We start from the raw sequence: 18,005 nt of genomic DNA, 5'->3' as shown, positions 1-18,005 counted from the left end.
TAAGTCATAATTTATTTCTTTTGAAACAAATAGTATCTTCCATGTGATTCTCAATGTCAAATCCTGTCACTTAGACTTTGCTCAGGTATAGTTTACAAGTTAAATTTAGTTCTGCAGTAGAAAGGAACACCTTTCTGTATAAAACCATAGCAATTACAGTTGATTGCAACTGTGTGTTTAGTGTGGAACCAAGTATTTGTTGCTATTGGCTTCTATGATAAAATACCCCAACATGACACAAGACAAACACATTTAAAATATCAAATTAGCAGCTGTTAACAATGTGTTTAATCACCCAGTCATGCATCAGAAAAGTACATGGGTTTGACCACTCCATTTTATAAAATGCAATATAAAAATAAATTTTGTCAAAATAAGATGTACACTTAAACCACCCAACACCTCTAGGCCTACATACAACAGAAGGCAAAAGTATTACTTTGAATAACACTATGATTAACTCATGCCAAAATGAGATTTAACAAAAACAATACTTCACCAAGTTCCTGCACCTCAGGGTTTGTAACACCCATTTGCAAGAGTATAAATTCAAGTACTTTTATGTACAGAATGCAGCTACCTTTTGTCCTACTCAATGCCAAAAGCCATGGCTGCCCAGTGCAGTTCAAGTATCTTACCTTATGTGTTGGATTTGGCAGGCATGGCTTATGGACTGCGCAAGGCATATAACCTCTGGGAACAAAGTTAGTTCAAGTGGGAAAAAGAACAGATCTGGTTTAGTGCTGTAAACAAAAAGAAACCAAAGCCCCCCAGCCTGTAAGCTTCTCCTATCTATTCTCTTAAATTGTTTATTTTCCAAATGCTGATATGAGACATTTTGGGAACAAACTGATTTCTTTGCTAGTAAGTGCTCAAGCTCAAAGAACATTCTCAGCTCAGTAGTCAGGCACATGTAAGACAGAGCTGTGCTTTCTGCAAGACAAGCCAAGCACTGGTTAGGAACCTAAAAATGGGTTAGTGATAGAGCTCAATGAGACTGCAACTCAGCGTCTGAGTTTTAAAGCCAAGAAAGAGCAAATTAGAAGTAACAGTTAGATGCTTGATAAAGATAAGCCTGGCCTAGTTTAAGCATCCTGACATCAGCAGTTCAGCAGACGGCTTTAACAAAAGTTCTGGAGGCACAAGACCAGCTATTTTCAGCATTGATAATGTAGCCTTATCTATTATGTTTAAATAATATGCTGTATTATTAGTTTCTCTGTGAGCAGAGGAGAAAAGGGAAGGGAGAGATGGATCTAATTTGCCTACTATTTAAGGCATGCAAGAGAATATAAAAGCCTGAAAAAGGGTGTAGAAGTTCCTTAGCGTTCTGCTGACCACAGCTAGGTTGTTTTCTTTTTGAAGGACATTAAATTGAAATTTGAATATTCAGCCTCCCTCTCTGGTAGTTCTATGAGGGGATCAGAGTAGCTGTTCCTGTAGGTTAGCTATTAGTCAAAATGCCACCACTTCAAACCCTGCAGCACAATTAAGGAAAGTGTATCAAATACCAGTCAAGCCTTCACCTCTAGGGAAAATGGTTCTTCCTATTTTTGTTCTTAATTGTACATAGTGGCTGGAATTAAGAGGCACTAAACACCACTCTCTCTATGTTCTGGCAGTTAAACAGTGTGGGCAGTCACTTGCCTGTCTTAAGTCCTGGTGCTATGTGCTACTGTCTTGCTAGGGTGGCACAAAGAACTGAATTAATCTCTGCAAAACATGCAGCGTGTTCTGGTCAGAGACGAGATGAGGAAATGGCTAGCAGTACTCTGACCTTACTTTAAATGGTGATGTTGGGTTTTGTTTGGTTTTCCCCATACTAAAGGTAATAGTTGTCAAAAGAGGAGTAGAATTGGCTTATAAAGTTAGCAAAAATCAGATGCTTTTCACCTCTTCCCACTTCTAACCTGAAACAGTTCAAGTGACGAGTTCCCTGATCCCACAAATTCTGACCGCCACACAGGAAAAAAAGCTTCATGGTCTACCCCTTTTCAAAACCCAATCTCCTTTTACAATGCTTGGATGAAAAGTATGGCATTTGCTTGTCCCTAGTTCCAGAATCGGGTCTGCTGCCAGATCAGGAAGTCATTACAGTGATAGAGGAGTCTCTTTTTGGCAGTGCAATTGTGCTGCAGGGAGACTGAGAGGAAGACAGACATTCAAAACAGAGATTGGCACTTTGAAAAATGAATGTCTGAAATTCTTAAGATGCTTTAGTTTTCTGTTTACAGAAACAACTGGTACCTGTAATGACACTTGGCACTAAATAAGGATTTCAGCCAGAGAAAGTGCTCTCGAAGTCAGTCTCCAATTAGAAGGGATGTTCTTTTTTCGCCAGATATTGAACTACTTTACTTTGACGTAACAAGCTGTGCTTTCCGGGCCCTAGTGAGGTTTTCCACCCACACTATTACAGTGCAGAAAAACATGTGCAAAGAGTGTGCTAAGAGTTAAGTTCTAATTCAAGACCATTAAACAGACTGAACTTGAGGAGTGGGAACAGCTTATTTAGACATAGGTATCTTACCCTGATTTGAGAGCGGAGTCTTAGTTCTGTCTCTAGACAAAGACCTAGAGGCGCAGGCATACAAGCTACAGGTACATACTGTAGAGATGACTGAAGTTTAACTTCATACAGGAATGGGACAACCAAAGACAAAAGAGATCAACAAAGTTGTAACAGTCCACAGAAGAGCCGACAAGCACAGTGAACAAAATGCTACAGTACCAGGAAATTTAAGAATGTGCTTTCAAACAGCCTGTCTGCATTTGGTTTTGCAGACTTAAATCCTGCCCAAGGTAACAAGCTAAAGAAGCACCTTGCTGTCATACATAAAGTACTGCCTTCTATACATCATATGCCAACTGCTACAAAGCATCCTTAAAATTCCATGTACGAGTTACTTACCCAACTCATCACAACCAGCTGAAGAAAAGAACAACTGACAATGTGGGAAGGTGGGTGACATAGCTGTTTCTTATCTGGTACTGAACCTCATTATTTGAAGCTGTTACCTAATCAAAAGCCATAGTACTTGATCTGAAAAGCTTCCCGTTTTCTGAAAATGAAGACTGCTTCTGTTTATAACAGGCTTTGGTATAGATGTTGTACTATTTGATCCTCCAGGTATAGTTTTTCCTACTGTGAGGGAGTTTCAGAGATGATCTCCAGGCTGATATTCCTGGGTAGGAAAGTTTTGCTCTGTATTAATTTAAGATAAATATCCATTGAGATATTTCAGAAATACCAGCTCACAGTCTGAACCAAGTGATAAAGGACAGGTCAAATTAGACTTTTATGGTTTTAAGCAATCTTCACTGACAGAACTACATTTTGCAGGGTTCAAAAGCAGTTTTTTTGTCTTGGATTACTGGTGTTTGCAAAAGGGGAAGGGAAGAGATGGTCACAGCTAGTAAATCATTGCCACTTTTCACCTGCGTGGGGAGGGGACAAGAAGCTGTCAAGCTTATCATCCTGTAATATTAGGGTTTTTTCTATCAATAGAAAGAATAGGCCAGTTTGCATCATTCACATGGAGGTTGATGAGCCTTAATATTCTATGGAACTGGTGCTCTTTGCCTTTGTCTTCCCTGAACTTTGCCCTGCCCCCACTGTGCACTCTTCAGCTTCCTTTGGTTCTACAGTGTAAAGTGCCTTTGTGATCTGTCACTAAACTGCAGGTTTAGGGGTAAGGCAGAGTTCACAGCATCACCTATCAGAACAGATCTTAACTGTGCTGGAAACCTTCCCTTACTGGTTTTTTAGTAACAGTAATAGAGCTGAGGCTTCATGCCTCGCAGAGAATCATCACATTGCTTTTCATCAGCATCCCCACTCCCTAGCATGTCATGGGGAGAGCTGTCACACGGGAGAACCAGCTCTGAGAAATCGTGCTGAAAGTCCTCTTCAGAGGCCAGCAGCAGCTCATTCCATGCAGAGGTGTCCAGCTTCCCTGAAGTACCACCATACTCTTCAGGAAGGATCACTGGTGGAATATTTTGATGAAGGGAATTCAGATCACAGCCATGAAGAAAAAACTGAAGAAAGCAGAAGATAACTGTAATAGTGCGTATGAAACTTTTTCCAGCAAATTACTGAAACAGACAACTAACAAGCTTATTTTGAGTTAAAAAAGCAAGTTTTAGAAGTGATGTCCTTATAAGCAAGTGGCAGCACACAACAGTGGACAGGTGCAGTTAGACATAATAGTATTGAAATCTGAGTCTAGTGCAGCTTAAATCCCCCCAGGAGAGACTTAACAATTGCCAGTCTGTGCCAGGGTTCCAAATTCAGCTTGTCACTAGCTTTCTTCCTGGGATTAGAAATACTTATGCTTGTGGGGAAAAAGCATCATCCTACATCCAGTCCAGTCGAGAGACTATTCTTGCCATGCAGGATGCTTCCATAAGGAAGAAGAGCAAGGCAGGGGCAGCACAGCTTTTCTGTGGCACCGCCTCATAAACGAAGAGTTATTGCCAAAATAATCCAACCCTAGGGGTGAAATTAATGTCTTGGATACATACCATGTGTATTAAAGCTCCATATTAATACTATGCCAACATTAAATTCGTCAAAGCTCCTCTCTTGTGAAGAATTTTCCCAACAGGCATATTTTAGGAATTAAAGCAGAAAAGACCAGTTACATCAAGTAAGTAGCACCAACATGTTTCTAGCCATGAAGTTTTTCAATATGTTTTACTGCACTGGACAAGCAAGGAACTTTCAAACATAATGTTAAAATGACAAAGATCCTTACCCGGTTTGCTAGCTTTTCCTTCAGAAAAGGCTTGATGATTGCAAAAATGCCTTTGAATATGCGAGGTTCATTTATTATGTTAACAGCTTTTATTCGAATGGGGAATCCATCCTGAAGGGTAAAGAATAATGTTATAATGCAGTATATAAGACATTTGCCATATTCCTGTTTTTAAAACCTCCTGAGACTGACTGCCAGCACAACCCACTGGCTCCCAAACTTTCAGAGGTACCACCATAAACCAATATAGCAACAGAAATGTACCTTGTAATAGAGAATAGTTTTAGGATGCGATCTGAGAGCATAAAGTCAAGAGACAAGAAAACCTTGCATTGAGAAATGTATTGCTGTCAGTAAATCCTGATTTCTGATGTTGTTTTTCATCTCCCCTGGCAAAGACACTTAGGTGATCACTGCATTCCCAACCCTGATAAGGGGATGCAGTTAGGAAGTGATGGCCCTGGCTTCCGAGGAGTGTGCCTACACTCACACCCAGAGCAGGCTGATTCAGTGTGTCCAGCTACAAGATTTAGTACCCAAGGTACTCTAAAATGTTTTTCTACATAAGGAAAAAATCTGGTACCACTACTTTTCTGCCATTCCAACTGTTCTGTCATGCTAACTGCAAAGACAAACAGGCTCTGCTGCCAACAGAACACAGTGTCTCTTCCACAAGACAGTTTAAAACAAGTTAGTTTTAGTTACAGAATTTCTGCTGGACAAATACAATTGCAGAAACATTTTTCTGAGGCAAAAACTCAAGATCAGCAATTAAGTTCTCGCGCCACAGTGAAGTTTCTCTCCCTTGTAACCAGCTCTGCATATACAAAGCAAGCAGTCAGTGTTTGGAGTGAAAAGCAGGCAACGCACTGCAGGAGAGTTTTTCTCCTTATGAAAGTCAGTAAATTAGCTAATCTTCACAAGATATGCAGCTCAGCAAGGTTGATGCAACATGCTTATATACCACCTATACCTTTATGTCCTTCACCACGTTCAGCTTTTGTTTAGAGAACAGCTTCCACTTACAACAGCAGGACACCCATTACTTCATTTGTACAAATTAAATACAGGCTCAGACAGTTAAATGACACATTAGGATCATAATTTAAAGGAGTTCTTATATAGGCATTCATAAACTCACTAGTTTCGTCTCCATAACCTTCCCTGATTCCCCTTACCCTTCCTTATCCCCCTCAGATAGAGCAAAGATTGTAACCATCTCAGGCCAGAATCAAAGTAATGAGGGAATTAACCCATTCAAGAGAAGTTTTCCTCATCTCACTCCTCCAGGTAGTATGGCAGAACATCAAGTAAAATCATCAGAGCTCCTTGCCACTTTGGCCAGGTTACTCCTCACTCCTTTCACCTTCCTACTTTGTACAACTCCACTTGTGTGACACCCATTCTCCAACTTGTTCTCATCATTTTCCTTCCCAACATCTATTTGAGACCTTTTATTCCTATCTCTTTCTCTGACCCTTAGGCTGAAAAAGCCTCTCTTCCTTCAGGAAGTAGATGGAAATCTACCTCAAATCATACCCACTCAAAAGTCCTCTCTGCCAGAATCTTTGCAGCCGTTCTTGAACTTGCACTTGCCCAGTGGTCAGCTCCATCTCGCTGACAGGAGCTATTTAAATAACAAGCCATTCCTTGGCATTTAAGCAAAGCAGTGTCTTCTCTCTAGCTGTAAGTGCTCTCCCTTTTCCTTACCACAACCTAGCAGAACTGCTTTTTCCTGTTCCAATTCAAAGTTTATGTTTCTAATGCATATTTAGTTTTAGGGATGTAGAAGTCAAAAAAGGGCAAGTGAGGTAAGTTGGCAAGGGTATTAGAAACTGATTGGGCAGAGACATGTTTTAACTCTGCTAGTAAAAGCCAAGCTCCTTAAGTTGCTGGTGACAGTCAAGAACTCTAGACACAGAAGCAGTCATTTACAATGCACAACCTCATTTTCCCACCAGTTCAGGTCTTACCTGAAGAATTCCAATCACCTTTTTGGCTACAAAAGGACCAAAATGAGACGCCTTAGATAAGCTGACTCCTTTGTAGTCTGCCAGGATTACAATTCCATTCACCTGGGTCTCTTCGGACTGAATGAGTTTTTCTAATGTTAAGTATATGGCACGAATGTTCTCAGTAATCGGGTAATTACTGGGTGTCCATCTGTCTGAGGTTACAAGACATGGATGGTAAGTTGGAGAGTAAATATAAGCTAACAATACACATTCCAAAACCTGATTTTCCATTTTCCTGGACTCTTAAATATTTAACCATTAACAGGCACAGTCTTAGTTCAGAGCAGCCCTTCTTAACCAAGAGATAAATGGCAACTCATGTTTACTTCAGGGAGCGAAGGCAACGGTTTTAAGAACCCCATTGTCCACCTAGCACAGCTTATTAGAAGCAGTTTCAGCTCAGAAAGCAAGCAGGTTAATGGAAAAAGAGGAGAACGGATGAAGACAAATTTACAGCAAGCCTGGCAGGAGCCAGAGTACATGGAAAACTGATTGTTTACACAGGAGTCAAAGCCACAGACTCCTCTCTCCACTTACTGTCACACGAATTACAAGGTTCTAGTAGCAGGCCAGCAGTTTCAGTTTGAGTTGCTACATTAATGTCTCTTTAATTGCTTAATATTTCATCAACCCACCTCCCTGCATTTTCATTTTGACACAACTGCAGTTACTGCTGACACAGGAAAAGGAACCAGTGTAACAGTGGCTAATGACAAACGTGTCCCTTCACAAGTTAGCTTTTCAGATTTCAGAGAACCACTGTACTCTGTCTAAATAACCACTATTCACAGCAGAGCAGGGAACGCATTTTTGGGCCAGACACACCTTGAAGATGGAGAACAAAGACATTCATGCATTTCGGTACCTGGGCGGATGCAGACGATGTGCCGTCCCTCAGGGTCCAGCCGAGGCAGCACAGTGACAAAGCCTGACTCGAGGACAGGCTTTATTGCAGATGGCTTCAAGTTATTGAAGACCTCAGGCCAGCTCCTCCTGCAGGTGTGGTAGTTCACCAGAAGCTGAAGAGCTCGATCGTAATCGAACTTCCTGGCTCTGAGGAACCTTAGCAAAAAAGCATCGTCCAGGCAGGTCCCCAGGGAGGGATAGTCTTTGCACACCATATCTCGGAGCGCCTGCACATCACGGAGCCTCCATTCAGGTTTCTCCTGGAGCTCTTCCCGGGCTTTGGTAATGAGATCAGGAGACAACGTGCAAACATACTTTGGCCGATCTGGCACGAACTCGCTGTCTGATGGAGACCCCGCTGATGGACTCGTCCTGGTGCAGTCGCTGTCTCCTGACATAATGTAGCAGGAATCTGTCAAGAACCAAGCGCTACAAATGACAAACAATCCCACGGACTAAGGAGCTTATTTATTATTTACATATTTATTATATCCTGTATCCCTCCCTCTCCTGGCTGAAGAGAAGGCCCTTCCAAGAACCGGTACTACAGCCAGAAGCACAGTTTAGACATTTAAATCCTCTTCCTAGGATTAGAAAGCACAGGTTTCTCTAATGTCTTTATCCTGAATAGCGAGTAGAGAACTACTTCAGATGAAACCTAAGCAAATAAATGAAAATTAAAATACAGCATTTAATTTGCCTTAACATTTATTTCCTGTGTGCAATTGGAAACTAAAGCATCCCGGATAGGCAGGATTCTCACAGCTGGTCGAACGACAGCCTCTTGTGAGAAGCCCTCACAGCTGACCCCAGCCAGCCAGGAGATTTCATTAACTCCTCTGCGAATAAGTGCACTGATCACCACGTTCTGCCCCTGTGAACGCTTGAGCCATTCACGAGGAGCAGAATTTGGGACCTCACAGACTGGATGCGCAGGTACGAAAATGACAAGACTCTTACCCCAGCACCGCGTGGGCATTAAGGCAGACTCAACCTAGTTATCGTTTGCTGCCGGTATTTCTGAGCTGGGACGCGAATGCCCAAATCCAGCAGCAAATGGAAAGAGATGAATGAACACTTACAGAACGTCAGGACTGGCACAATTCCTAGGGCTCCTTTCCAACCGCGCTGATTCCGTGCCCCAAGCCCCCGGCCCCTGACAGCCGCAGCGGAGCCCCACGCTCGGAGGCCCCCGCAGCCGCTCCGCTCCCTCCACCCGCGGACCTCCCGGCCCCGGCCCCGCCGTACCGGAGCGCTCCCGCGCAGCCGCGCCGTGCCCCGGCAGCGGCGCCCCGGATCTACAGCGGCCGCAGGGAAGTGACGCAAGGCTGCGTACGGCGGGGGCGGTGCTGGGCCCTGCCGCCGTGTGAGCGGTGGTGGCCGCGGCTGCCGGCGCCGTGAGGCTTGGGGCCGAAGGTGCAGGGGCTCCCCCGCCTCCGGTGTATGCGCGGTGCAGCGGGGGGAGCGCCGGGGCCGCTCCGTGTGGGGTGCGTGTGTGTCTGTGTCACCTCACTGCTTGTATAGCGCCCTTCGTTAAAGCAGCCGTGAGCCGCCGGGCACCGCTGTGTCCTTATGGGTGTGAGAGCTCTGTCTGTACGAACCCCCCTTGGGGTTGATGTTTGGGAGCGGCAGCGCTCGCGTGGTGACCGGGCACGTCCGCAGGGTCTGCCCCTGCCAGAGCGGGGCCTCCCGACAGAGAGCAAGTCGGGCAGGAACGCGCGGCGTGGGTGAAGAACAGGGAAGCTGCGGCTGCCCCATCCCTGGCAGTGCTCGAGGCCAGGTTGGACGCGGCTTGGAGCAAGCTGCTCTAGTGGCAGGTGTCCCTGGCCGTGGTGTATGGGGTTTAAGACCCGTTCCAAACCATTCTGCGGCGCTGTGACTCCTCCCTTGTCCGTGGCCAAGCCGGTATCTGAGACAGCAGCGAGCTCCGGGGCTGTGAGCAGAGAAGGGCAGCCTGGATGGGACCACAGCACCGTCTGCGGGCCCTGGAGCATCTCCCCGGCGAGCCGAGAGGCAGAGCAGTTGTGGCATTAGCTGGGCAGAGCTAGGGGAGCCTCAGAGCAGGGTCCAGGCAAGTGCAGCTGATGGGAGCAGGGCCCAAGAGATGTGCTGGTGTAGCCTGAATTCCAATGGCATCAGAGGGACTAAATGGTGTTGAAGGGAGGATTTCTGTGGTTTGGGTGGGGGGGTTTGGGACTGTTGTTTGGTTTGGTGTTTGAGAGGCCAGAAAGCCGTATCCTGCAGGAGTTCACAGGGTGATGCCTGACCTGTCTGCATGGAATTTATAATAACATTTAAAAAAGATTTTTATTGCCACGCTTGCTGCATTAAAAAAGGTTCAACAGAGCTACGGAGAGGGGGGAACGACACACGTTTAACCCCACTGATTTAGATTTTGATTGCAAAATGGGCTCGGCATCCTGCTGGGGACGGTGCCTAGCGAGCTCAGTGGGCTCTGCTGTTTTCTCTTGGCTGTAATCCTTTTCAGCCAGGAGAGGGAGCCAAAGACAGTTGGACAAAGAGCGGGATTCCCGGGAGCTGGCAGAGGAAACAAGGCCCTTCTGCAGCGGCTGAGGTTCTGCTTTATTTTTGTTCCAAGGTTTCATCCTTCTAAAGTGGAAAATATTTCAGGGGCACCATGGAAACAAACTGAGTGTGCCAAAGGTGTTTACCAGCAGGGAGGCCTCTCAGACAAGGGGAGTACATTGATTCATCCCCATGCTGATGTTCCAGTCTAACCCTGTTTTGGGCGCAGCCAGTTCAGAGCTGGGTGCAGCCTGGCCAGCTGGTGCCATAGGTTGGGACCAGTTTGGAGCTGTGTGAATTAGACCTGTTTGTGATGTTGCTCCGTGCCCTTCCCAGTAGATGGTGGAATAAACAATGTTGGAAGAGACCTTAGAAGGACAAGAGACCTTACATTGCTCCTGTTTCCATTTACACAGCTTCTGGGCATAGACACTTGTGGCACAAGCATGGGAAAAGCAGGCAGGTGGGACCCAGAGTCCCAGGGTAGAGGTAAGAGCCTGAAACTGGCAGCTGCAGGCACAGTTTGGAGAGAGTGAGAAGGTGTGTGTGAGGAGATGGGTCTGTGGCCACTGAAGGGATGAAGGAGGTTTCTGGGTGCACCTGAACCAGTTAATTGCTGAAATTAGCATTGAGGCAGAGCTGATCTGAGAAAAGGCTTCAAAACACCCAACAGCTGGGAAATACTGGAGCTGCAAACAGGAATTTGTGCTACAGGCTGCAAAATCAGGTTGGAATTTGCACCCCTCAGACAAGGGAGGAAAATTGAGCAGGGAGGTGGCAGTTCCAGACCTGACCGGTTAATAGCTGCTGCAGCAGGGTGTTAGAAGTAAGCAGGGATGTTTGAAAGGAGTGACGTGTGAAGGAAGCTCTGCTTTGGGGAACAGGAGATGCAGAAAACAAGCAAGAACCAGTTGCAATCATATTGAGAGATATGAAAAAGGATATTAAAGTAAGAGCAAGAGCCTTAGGCAGGTAGGAGAGAATAAGGAAGGAAAGTAGCAGTGAGAATTCTGCATAGTGAAGAGGGGCTGGGGGTGAAACATGATTTGAGGATGGGTTCCCAAATGAAGTAACTACCTTACCTCAGTTTTCCTTATGTATGGAATATTGAACTCAAGGAGAGTGATGGGTGGTGGATGGTGATGGTGAGGGGCTCAGTTCAGGTTGTAGGGGGAATTGTAAAGTATTGGCACAGGAACAGTAGCAAGAGGTTTTATAATTTACTCTACCTGGTGCTGGGATCCTGTGTCTAGGAACCAGTAAAGGCAGAACCAGTCTATAAGGAAGTAAAAGCTAAACTGAAAACAAACATCACATCCAGGCACTGACAGTCCTCCACTAGCTGGAGAGTTGTGTCCTTACCCATGGCTGCAGGAGGGAGGATGACGCACTGCAGCACATGCATGGAACCCTCCCCAGCCAAGAGGAGGTGAGCCAATTCGTCAGCTCCAAATCTACAGTATTTGCAGGAGCCTCTGTCAGGAGCTGTGCTGCCTGACCTTGGGAGCCACACCTGGAGCCCCATGCGGAATCCAGCCCTTCTCGTGTCTCCTATCACATGTGGTTCATACCTTTCTCAGCTCTGCTCCTGGGTGCTCCCGCGCCCTGCCGTTGCGTTATAAATGAGTGGCTGTTGGTGTTGGTTGATATTTAATGAAGTCTATGTAATACCCTGCACTCATTTACTTATCCGAACAGTTTTAATACCCAGCCTGGGAAAGTTATCTTGGCTTGTTTAAGCTTTTCCACCATTAGCAATAAACATTTTACAGTCTTGGCAAGCTGAGGCTGAAAAGAGAGCATGACTTCAAACAGCATTGCTCACAGAGAAGGCTTTAAACTGATATTAAATCACTAAACTGTGCAAACATAACAGTCCTGTAATAAAGATAATCTATGTGGAGGGGGGCTCTGGTCCTTTGAGTGCAGGTGGAACCTCTGCGCTTCACAAATTACACAACCCTTTTGGGCAGCTCAGCATCAGAGCAGAGAGTCCCACGGTGCTCTCCAGGAAATCATCCTCAGTTGAGGTTGCAAGCACAGGAGAGGGCAGGAAAAGGTTTCATTGTGTTTTGTGGTGCCCTGGTGCACTGGAAGGAAAGCAGCTCTGTGTTTGGATGGCTTCCTGGCAGGATTAGCCCTGCCAGGGTGCTGTGAAGGTGCTGCTCAGGGACTTGAGGTACTTGTGATAGCTGCAGTGATGCTGAGTGTGTTAGAGCAGTAAAAGCACTGGGGTTTGTTCCTGCAGGAACCTGCTTGGTAAATGGTGTAGGATGCTTTCCAGGGGAAGAATGAGGGAAGCGCTTCTGCTCCCTGGGTTGGACTGAGTGCTTTTGCTCTTGGGGCTTTCAACCTGGTGTCTATCACAAGCCCTTCTATCAGTGGGAAGGAGTGAAGCAGGGTTGTGTGTTGGAGTAACCCCTAAGCAATATCTCAGGACTTACACAGCCTTGGGGTGAAGGAATGCAGCTGCGAAGAGAGGAGCTACATGCAGAAAATAGTAGGATTTCAGTGGAAATACAAGAGCCTGCAATGCTGGATCTGAGTCCTCTGCTGCCTCCATGGACGTGCAGCACAGCAGGTCTCTGGTGTGCTCTCCCAGGTGAGAAGATGCCACACTTTAATCCCACACTTAAAGGTAATTTTAAGAGAGGACTAAAAACCACCCAGAGTGAGGATCCAAATGGCTGTCCCTCATCTGTGTTCAGAAGTGCTGTAGTCCAGAGACAGGGATTCTGGGTCTGACACTGAGGTTTCTCTTTGCTTATTCTGCCTCAGGCGCTTCCCATTTTAGCTGGTGCATGAGCTGGGGACCTCCATTTCTGTTTAGGTGGACCTGTAAGGCTTTGTATCCTCTGCAGATCAGCTCTAAGTGGATTCTAGGGTATGTGTGAACCAGTGTGCTCCATGTCAGTGGTTCATGGTAATACTGACCCATCAGCAGGATTAATTACTGGGTGGTTTTAAGGCACAGTGAGCTTTTGGGGAGTTCTGAAGAGGAACAGAGAAGTGTATTGTTGAGTTACTTTATTGTAATGATTTTCCCGGTCAGTGAGGGGGAACACATCGTGTTCCATCCGGTGCTAATGCCTGGCTTGGCAGCTGCAGTGAGGAATTCCTGTCTTACTCACAGTGCTTTCTGCTGCGGGTGTCTATCCAGGCAGCTCTTGCACTGTTCATCATACCCATAACAGTTTCTGGGAGGAGGTGGGGAATGGTAACAACTTCCCAGACCCAGAGTTGCCTGGTGTGGGGTCCCCCAGGCTCAGAAGGGCTCTTCTGAGATAGGGGAGTCACAAGGGAGTGCAGGTCCCAGCCAGGCAGAGCTGCCAGGCAGGAGGGACTGAAATGGAGCACAGCCCCCAGAGCCCAGTGGTCCAGGGCTTGAATGGGGAGCGCTCTGTTGACCCCAGCAGTGTTTTTTGTCTTACACAGGCCACTAAACTGAAGGACGTGACTGCAGTCTTGTTTGTGCCAAGCTCTCCTGCTCACCCCACACCTAACAAAGCTGACACTATATTGCCAGTTTTATTGGCCTGGCTGGCAATTTTTCTGGTGCTAGGGTGTGTTTATGATTATCAGGGTCACACCTCGATTAGGAATGGGGAGAGGGATTTTAAACATACCCACACCTTACCCTTCCTCCTCCAGGCTCTCTGAATGGAAGGGGGTTGTGCAGCGTGCGTGGCCTGAACTCCCCAATTGGTTGGTGATATTTGCACTCAGCCTTGAGGGAACTGGCCAGCCTGGCACACAGAATTGCCTGGCTCAGCAGTGCCACGTTGCTGAGCCATGCCTGCTGCCTCTTGTTGTTCATGACTATCTGTGCCTCTGTGTGCACTTGCAAGTTTAATAGCAGCAATAGTTGCCTTTGTCAGAGATGATATGCAGGCCATAAAATTCATTCTCTATTCTTTATTTTTCTCTCCCACTGAGATATGGAGACTGCGGAAAAGACTCCAAAGCCCTGTGGCTGCTTCAGATGAAGGTTATATAAAGGATATGGAAAGAATGTATTTCGTAGTGGCCAGAGGACCTAAAAAATACCACTTTCACAGATCTTTGCTTGGACATCATAAAAAGATTTCGCAGCTGGAGATGCTGCTCTCCAGGATATCATCCTTAGTCTAGGTTACAGGCACAGAAGAGGACAAGAAAAAGCTCCTGTGTCCAAAACCAACATAAGGAAGTTGTGTCTTAAAGGCTGTCCTTACAGCAGCCATATCCTCTGACATGGGACATTGCGTCTGGGCTCCAGGAAGCCCAGTAGAATAAAAGACAGCCCACAGGTGGCAAGACCAGTGTCTTAGGGTGATTCCTGGATGGAGTGACACAAGAGGTGAGGGTTGGGATCGAGGATGCCACCTAAGGATAAGGATGTCTCTGGGACAGTTTGTGGGTTTTATTCCAAGTGAGCTGAATCCAGCAATAAGAAATCTTCTGTAGGGACTGCACTGATTTAAGATTAACCAGCTAAAGGGCAGCCTTGATAGAGCAGTTCCTGGGAAGGAATCCAGGAGAATTTATTGTTTCAAAGGTTTGATATTACATATGTGGAGTTTTTAGGCCGTATACCCAGGTAAAACCAATCATGGGTAACAGGGTTCTGGTGGCAGGCAGAGGAGCCCTGGGTTTTATCCCACGTTAAGGAGAAGGAACTAACTCCTTTTCCTTCTCTTGACTGGACTAACCACTCAGTAGCTGTGTGTGCTGAGATAACGCATGTCCTGCGACTGCCTTTGCTGACCTTGTACAGGCATTTAGTGATGGTTTTGGGGCTCTCATCATCTAAGTGTCAGTGTATTCACTTTGTCATCTTATTATGCCCTTATGTTCAGTGTGCCTTTGGCTGTACCTGCTGCCAGCAGCAGGATGGCTGTGTTTGAACCAAAGCAGAATCATCACCCAAAATGCTCAGAAATTACCTTTGAAATGGAAGAGGGACTTCAACATGTTAATAACATATCCTGGCTTCCTTTGCTTGGCTTTCGTAGTGTGGTTACTTCAAGTCTTTAAGCTCCCTGGAAGCATGAAATCAAATATTTATTCTTCATGTTTGTTTTCCTTTTAATGAAAATCGGGATTGCCATTCAGTCTCATGATGCCAGCACATGTGGCTTCAGGACAGACACCAGCTAACTTTAGCCCTGCCAGGAAATAGTGACAGCTGATGACAGCATCCAACACTTGTTGGGGCTTTTTCCCCAATACCCATATGCTTTGTGCTCAGACCAAGAGGGAGGTGAGCCCCTTGGTTTCAAATAAATCCTCCCAGAAGAAAGAAATCCATCTGTCTGGGGAAAGTTAGAAAATATTTTTGCATTTATTTCTTCTCCGTTTTTTTATGCATACAAACTCTAGTGAAGAAATAGTCCTCTGTTTCCATTGGAAGGCAGTAACCAGCAAAAATTAATGTACAGTATTGAGGAATGCTTGGTGCAAGCAGACCAAAAAGGATTCCCCACAGAGTATGTCTACGTACAGGAAAACAGGGTTGCTGCAGTTGGAAAAGACAGCCTGGTTATTATCGGGGGGGGGGGTGGGGGGTGGTGGTGGTGTGTTTGCATTTAATCTCCCAATTATAAATAATCAATGTGATTTACAGAATAATTTACAGAAAATGATTGGATTCATCATTGCAATAAATTACTCGGTCTGATGCCACCACTGAGAGACAGTACAATACTTGTGACCCCGTCAGCGCAGGCAGAGGTGTTTCATTTTTGCATTGGAAATCAAGGGGCAGATGTGCAGCTCCCCTGGCCGGGCTGGCTCAGATTCCTCCCTGCCAGGGACCTCTCCACAGCCATGGTTCCCCCAGCTCCAACTTCCCCAAGGCCAGCACCACACACACATAGTCCATGGCTGGTGAGAGCTGCTATTGCCTTGTGCTGCCAGAAGTGACTCAGGGCTGAAGCCCTGCAGGGCTCTGTGAGCTCCAGCTTGCTGGCAGCCAGGGAGGCAAGTGCTGGGCATGGGAGGGCTCCTTCCCTGCATCCAGCTGTAAACCAGAGATCAGATCTGTGGGGTTTAGGCACAGGCAGGCACAGAGAAGTAGGGACTGTGGCAGGTGGGTGCAGAGCCAAGGCTGGGGCAGACCCAAGGGGCTTGGAGGACACAGGGTATTTCCTTGTCCTGTGTCATTCTCTGCAGGACTTGAAGCATTGTGGTTTTGAGATTGCTGCCCTCAAACCCTCTAAGGTCTGAAGGAGCCATAATGAGTTCTTATCATGTTATAAAGAACTATAAATCTGTTATCAGCCACTTGCTCTAAGCTGAAGGAGTGGCACTGGATTGGAAAAAATAGATTATATGGCATATAGTAGCATTAAAGCTGGGTCTGAATTGAGATCCTAGTCACGATGCTCCCAGCACTTGGGCAGCCCAAGATGTTGGTCCAGCTTGTGTGGCTCAGGCTCTTCTCACCCTCACAGGCATCTCCCCTTTGTACATCCTTCCTCCTGCTTCCTTCCAAGTAAGCATCCAGTGGTTTTGTGACTGCTGAAAAGCAGTAGTGGGGCCAGTGATATTTTGGGCACTGCTGCCCACTGCCAGCCTGTACGGGGGTGACCCCATCCCATTAGCTGAAATCTCCTGAACCCCTTGATCCCCCAGCTTCCCAGTTCAGGTAGCGAGGAGGCGGTAAGTAGGGTAGGGGTAGGGGAAGGGTTTGGCAGTGGTTGCCTCTCTGAGCCTTGTGGCTGGGGGGTGATCATGGCACGGAAATAACAAAACACTGCAAAAGACAGAAGGATCCAAAGAGTGGAAAATCCTCATAGGCCAGACTTTGCCCCAGTATCAGCTGGAAAGATGTGTTAGACCTGGCTGGTTTGGGGGGATTAGTGCATTGTAGGGTGGCACTGCAAAGACCTGGGACTAGCCAAGGCTGAGGAGCGGTTCTGGCAGTGCTGCCTGGGCAAAACCCATGTGGTTCACTTGATGCAATGCTCCTGGGGGAGCTGCCATCTCCATCAAGTTTGGCTGGGCTGGGGGCTGTCTGGGGAGCTGGCATGGCTGTGGGAGTGAAGCCCTCCATTCACACAGCACAGAGAATTGCTTGTTTGCTGGGTCTGATGTGTGCTGAACCAATGCTGAGAGGTGGCAATGGGGGAGCAGCCCCCAGTCACTGCAACCTCCCCACAGAGGGAGGCAGAAATCTGGCCCTTCTCACAAGGACTGAGGGTTTCAATAAGGCTTCAGCCTTAGTTCTGGGGCTCAGGGCTGCCCATGGCACGTGCTGTCTGTAGCTGCAGGAAGACAGCTTTTGGTGGTGGTGGACCAGTCCAAGAAGCAAGTCCGCGTGTTTGCGCCCAGGGAACTCTGGATGGGTTCTCTTTTCACAGTGACAGAGGCAGTTTGGGCTTTTATCCCACACGGTCTTCTGAATGAGGCCAGCTGGTGTGCAGGTTGCTAGATGACCTCCTGTTTCGTGATGGCAGGTTGTGGGATGGAGGTGGGCTGTTTGGCCACGGTTGCAATGGCTCCAGGCAGCAGCTTGTATTGCTCTGGCCCTGAGCCTGCAGGTGGGGATGGCTGTGGAGTTTCTGGAGTAGCTACAGAGAGAGAAACAGAATTAGAAGGTGGCCTCATGGATCTGACAGCACTGGGATCTGTCCTTAGTCATGTGGGGTTCAGGTGTAAGCAAGGCAGACGCTCTGTACTGAAGCCATAGCTCCTAATGGCTCGTGCGTTTGCTGCGAGGCTGCCAGATGCACAGGCACTGTTAGATTCTCTTGAAGAGCCACAATAACGAACTTTGAATGAGTCAAGTTGCTGGCATTTTGACCTGTGCTGGCCA

The 18,005-nt window shown here is 46.8% G+C and overlaps 2 protein-coding genes across 4 annotated transcripts in view; both read right to left on the bottom strand.

The window, feature by feature from the left end:
* Positions 1-251: 251 nt before the first annotated feature.
* Positions 252-8,998, bottom strand: TTPAL (alpha tocopherol transfer protein like). Its single transcript, XM_062642197.1, has 5 exons — positions 8,930-8,998; positions 7,641-8,093; positions 6,734-6,927; positions 4,761-4,871; positions 252-4,041 (listed from the first exon to the last, which is right to left on the bottom strand). Exons 2-5 carry the CDS (start codon positions 8,077-8,079, stop codon positions 3,766-3,768), a joined length of 1,020 nt encoding a protein of 339 aa, XP_062498181.1. The 5' UTR covers positions 8,080-8,093; positions 8,930-8,998; the 3' UTR covers positions 252-3,765.
* Positions 8,999-15,767: 6,769 nt separating this feature from the next.
* Positions 15,768-18,005, bottom strand: part of HNF4A (hepatocyte nuclear factor 4 alpha) — a 33,948-nt gene continuing 31,710 nt past the window's right edge. For all 3 annotated transcript variants that reach the window (XM_062642310.1, XM_062642308.1, XM_062642309.1), the window contains exon 10: positions 15,768-17,760. In XM_062642310.1, the coding sequence (XP_062498294.1) occupies positions 17,618-17,760 (143 nt within the window). In that variant the 3' untranslated portion in view covers positions 15,768-17,617. The remainder of the gene's footprint in view (positions 17,761-18,005) is intronic.

This window comes from Pezoporus occidentalis, unplaced genomic scaffold (genome assembly GCF_034315485.1).
Source record: "Pezoporus occidentalis ecotype Australia unplaced genomic scaffold, CSIRO_AGI_Poc_V1 ctg70, whole genome shotgun sequence".
Taxonomy (NCBI): domain Eukaryota; kingdom Metazoa; phylum Chordata; class Aves; order Psittaciformes; family Psittacidae; genus Pezoporus; species Pezoporus occidentalis.
The sequence above is the reverse complement of the archived record's forward strand: the minus strand, read 5'-3'. Positions and strand labels throughout refer to the sequence as shown.

What these genes read in the sequence shown, in the direction of transcription:
- TTPAL (XM_062642197.1), bottom strand. Translation starts at nt 8,079, where the DNA reads ATGTCAGGAGACAGCGACTGCACCAGGACGAGTCCATCAGCGGGGTCT. An exon ending in CATCGTCTGCATCCGCCCAG is followed by an intron (nt 6,928 to 7,640) that starts GTACCGAAATGC and finishes TTGTAACCTCAG; the next exon opens with ACAGATGGACACCCAGTAAT. An exon ending in AGGAAAAGCTAGCAAACCGG is followed by an intron (nt 4,042 to 4,760) that starts GTAAGGATCTTT and finishes TGCTTTCTTCAG; the next exon opens with TTTTTTCTTCATGGCTGTGA.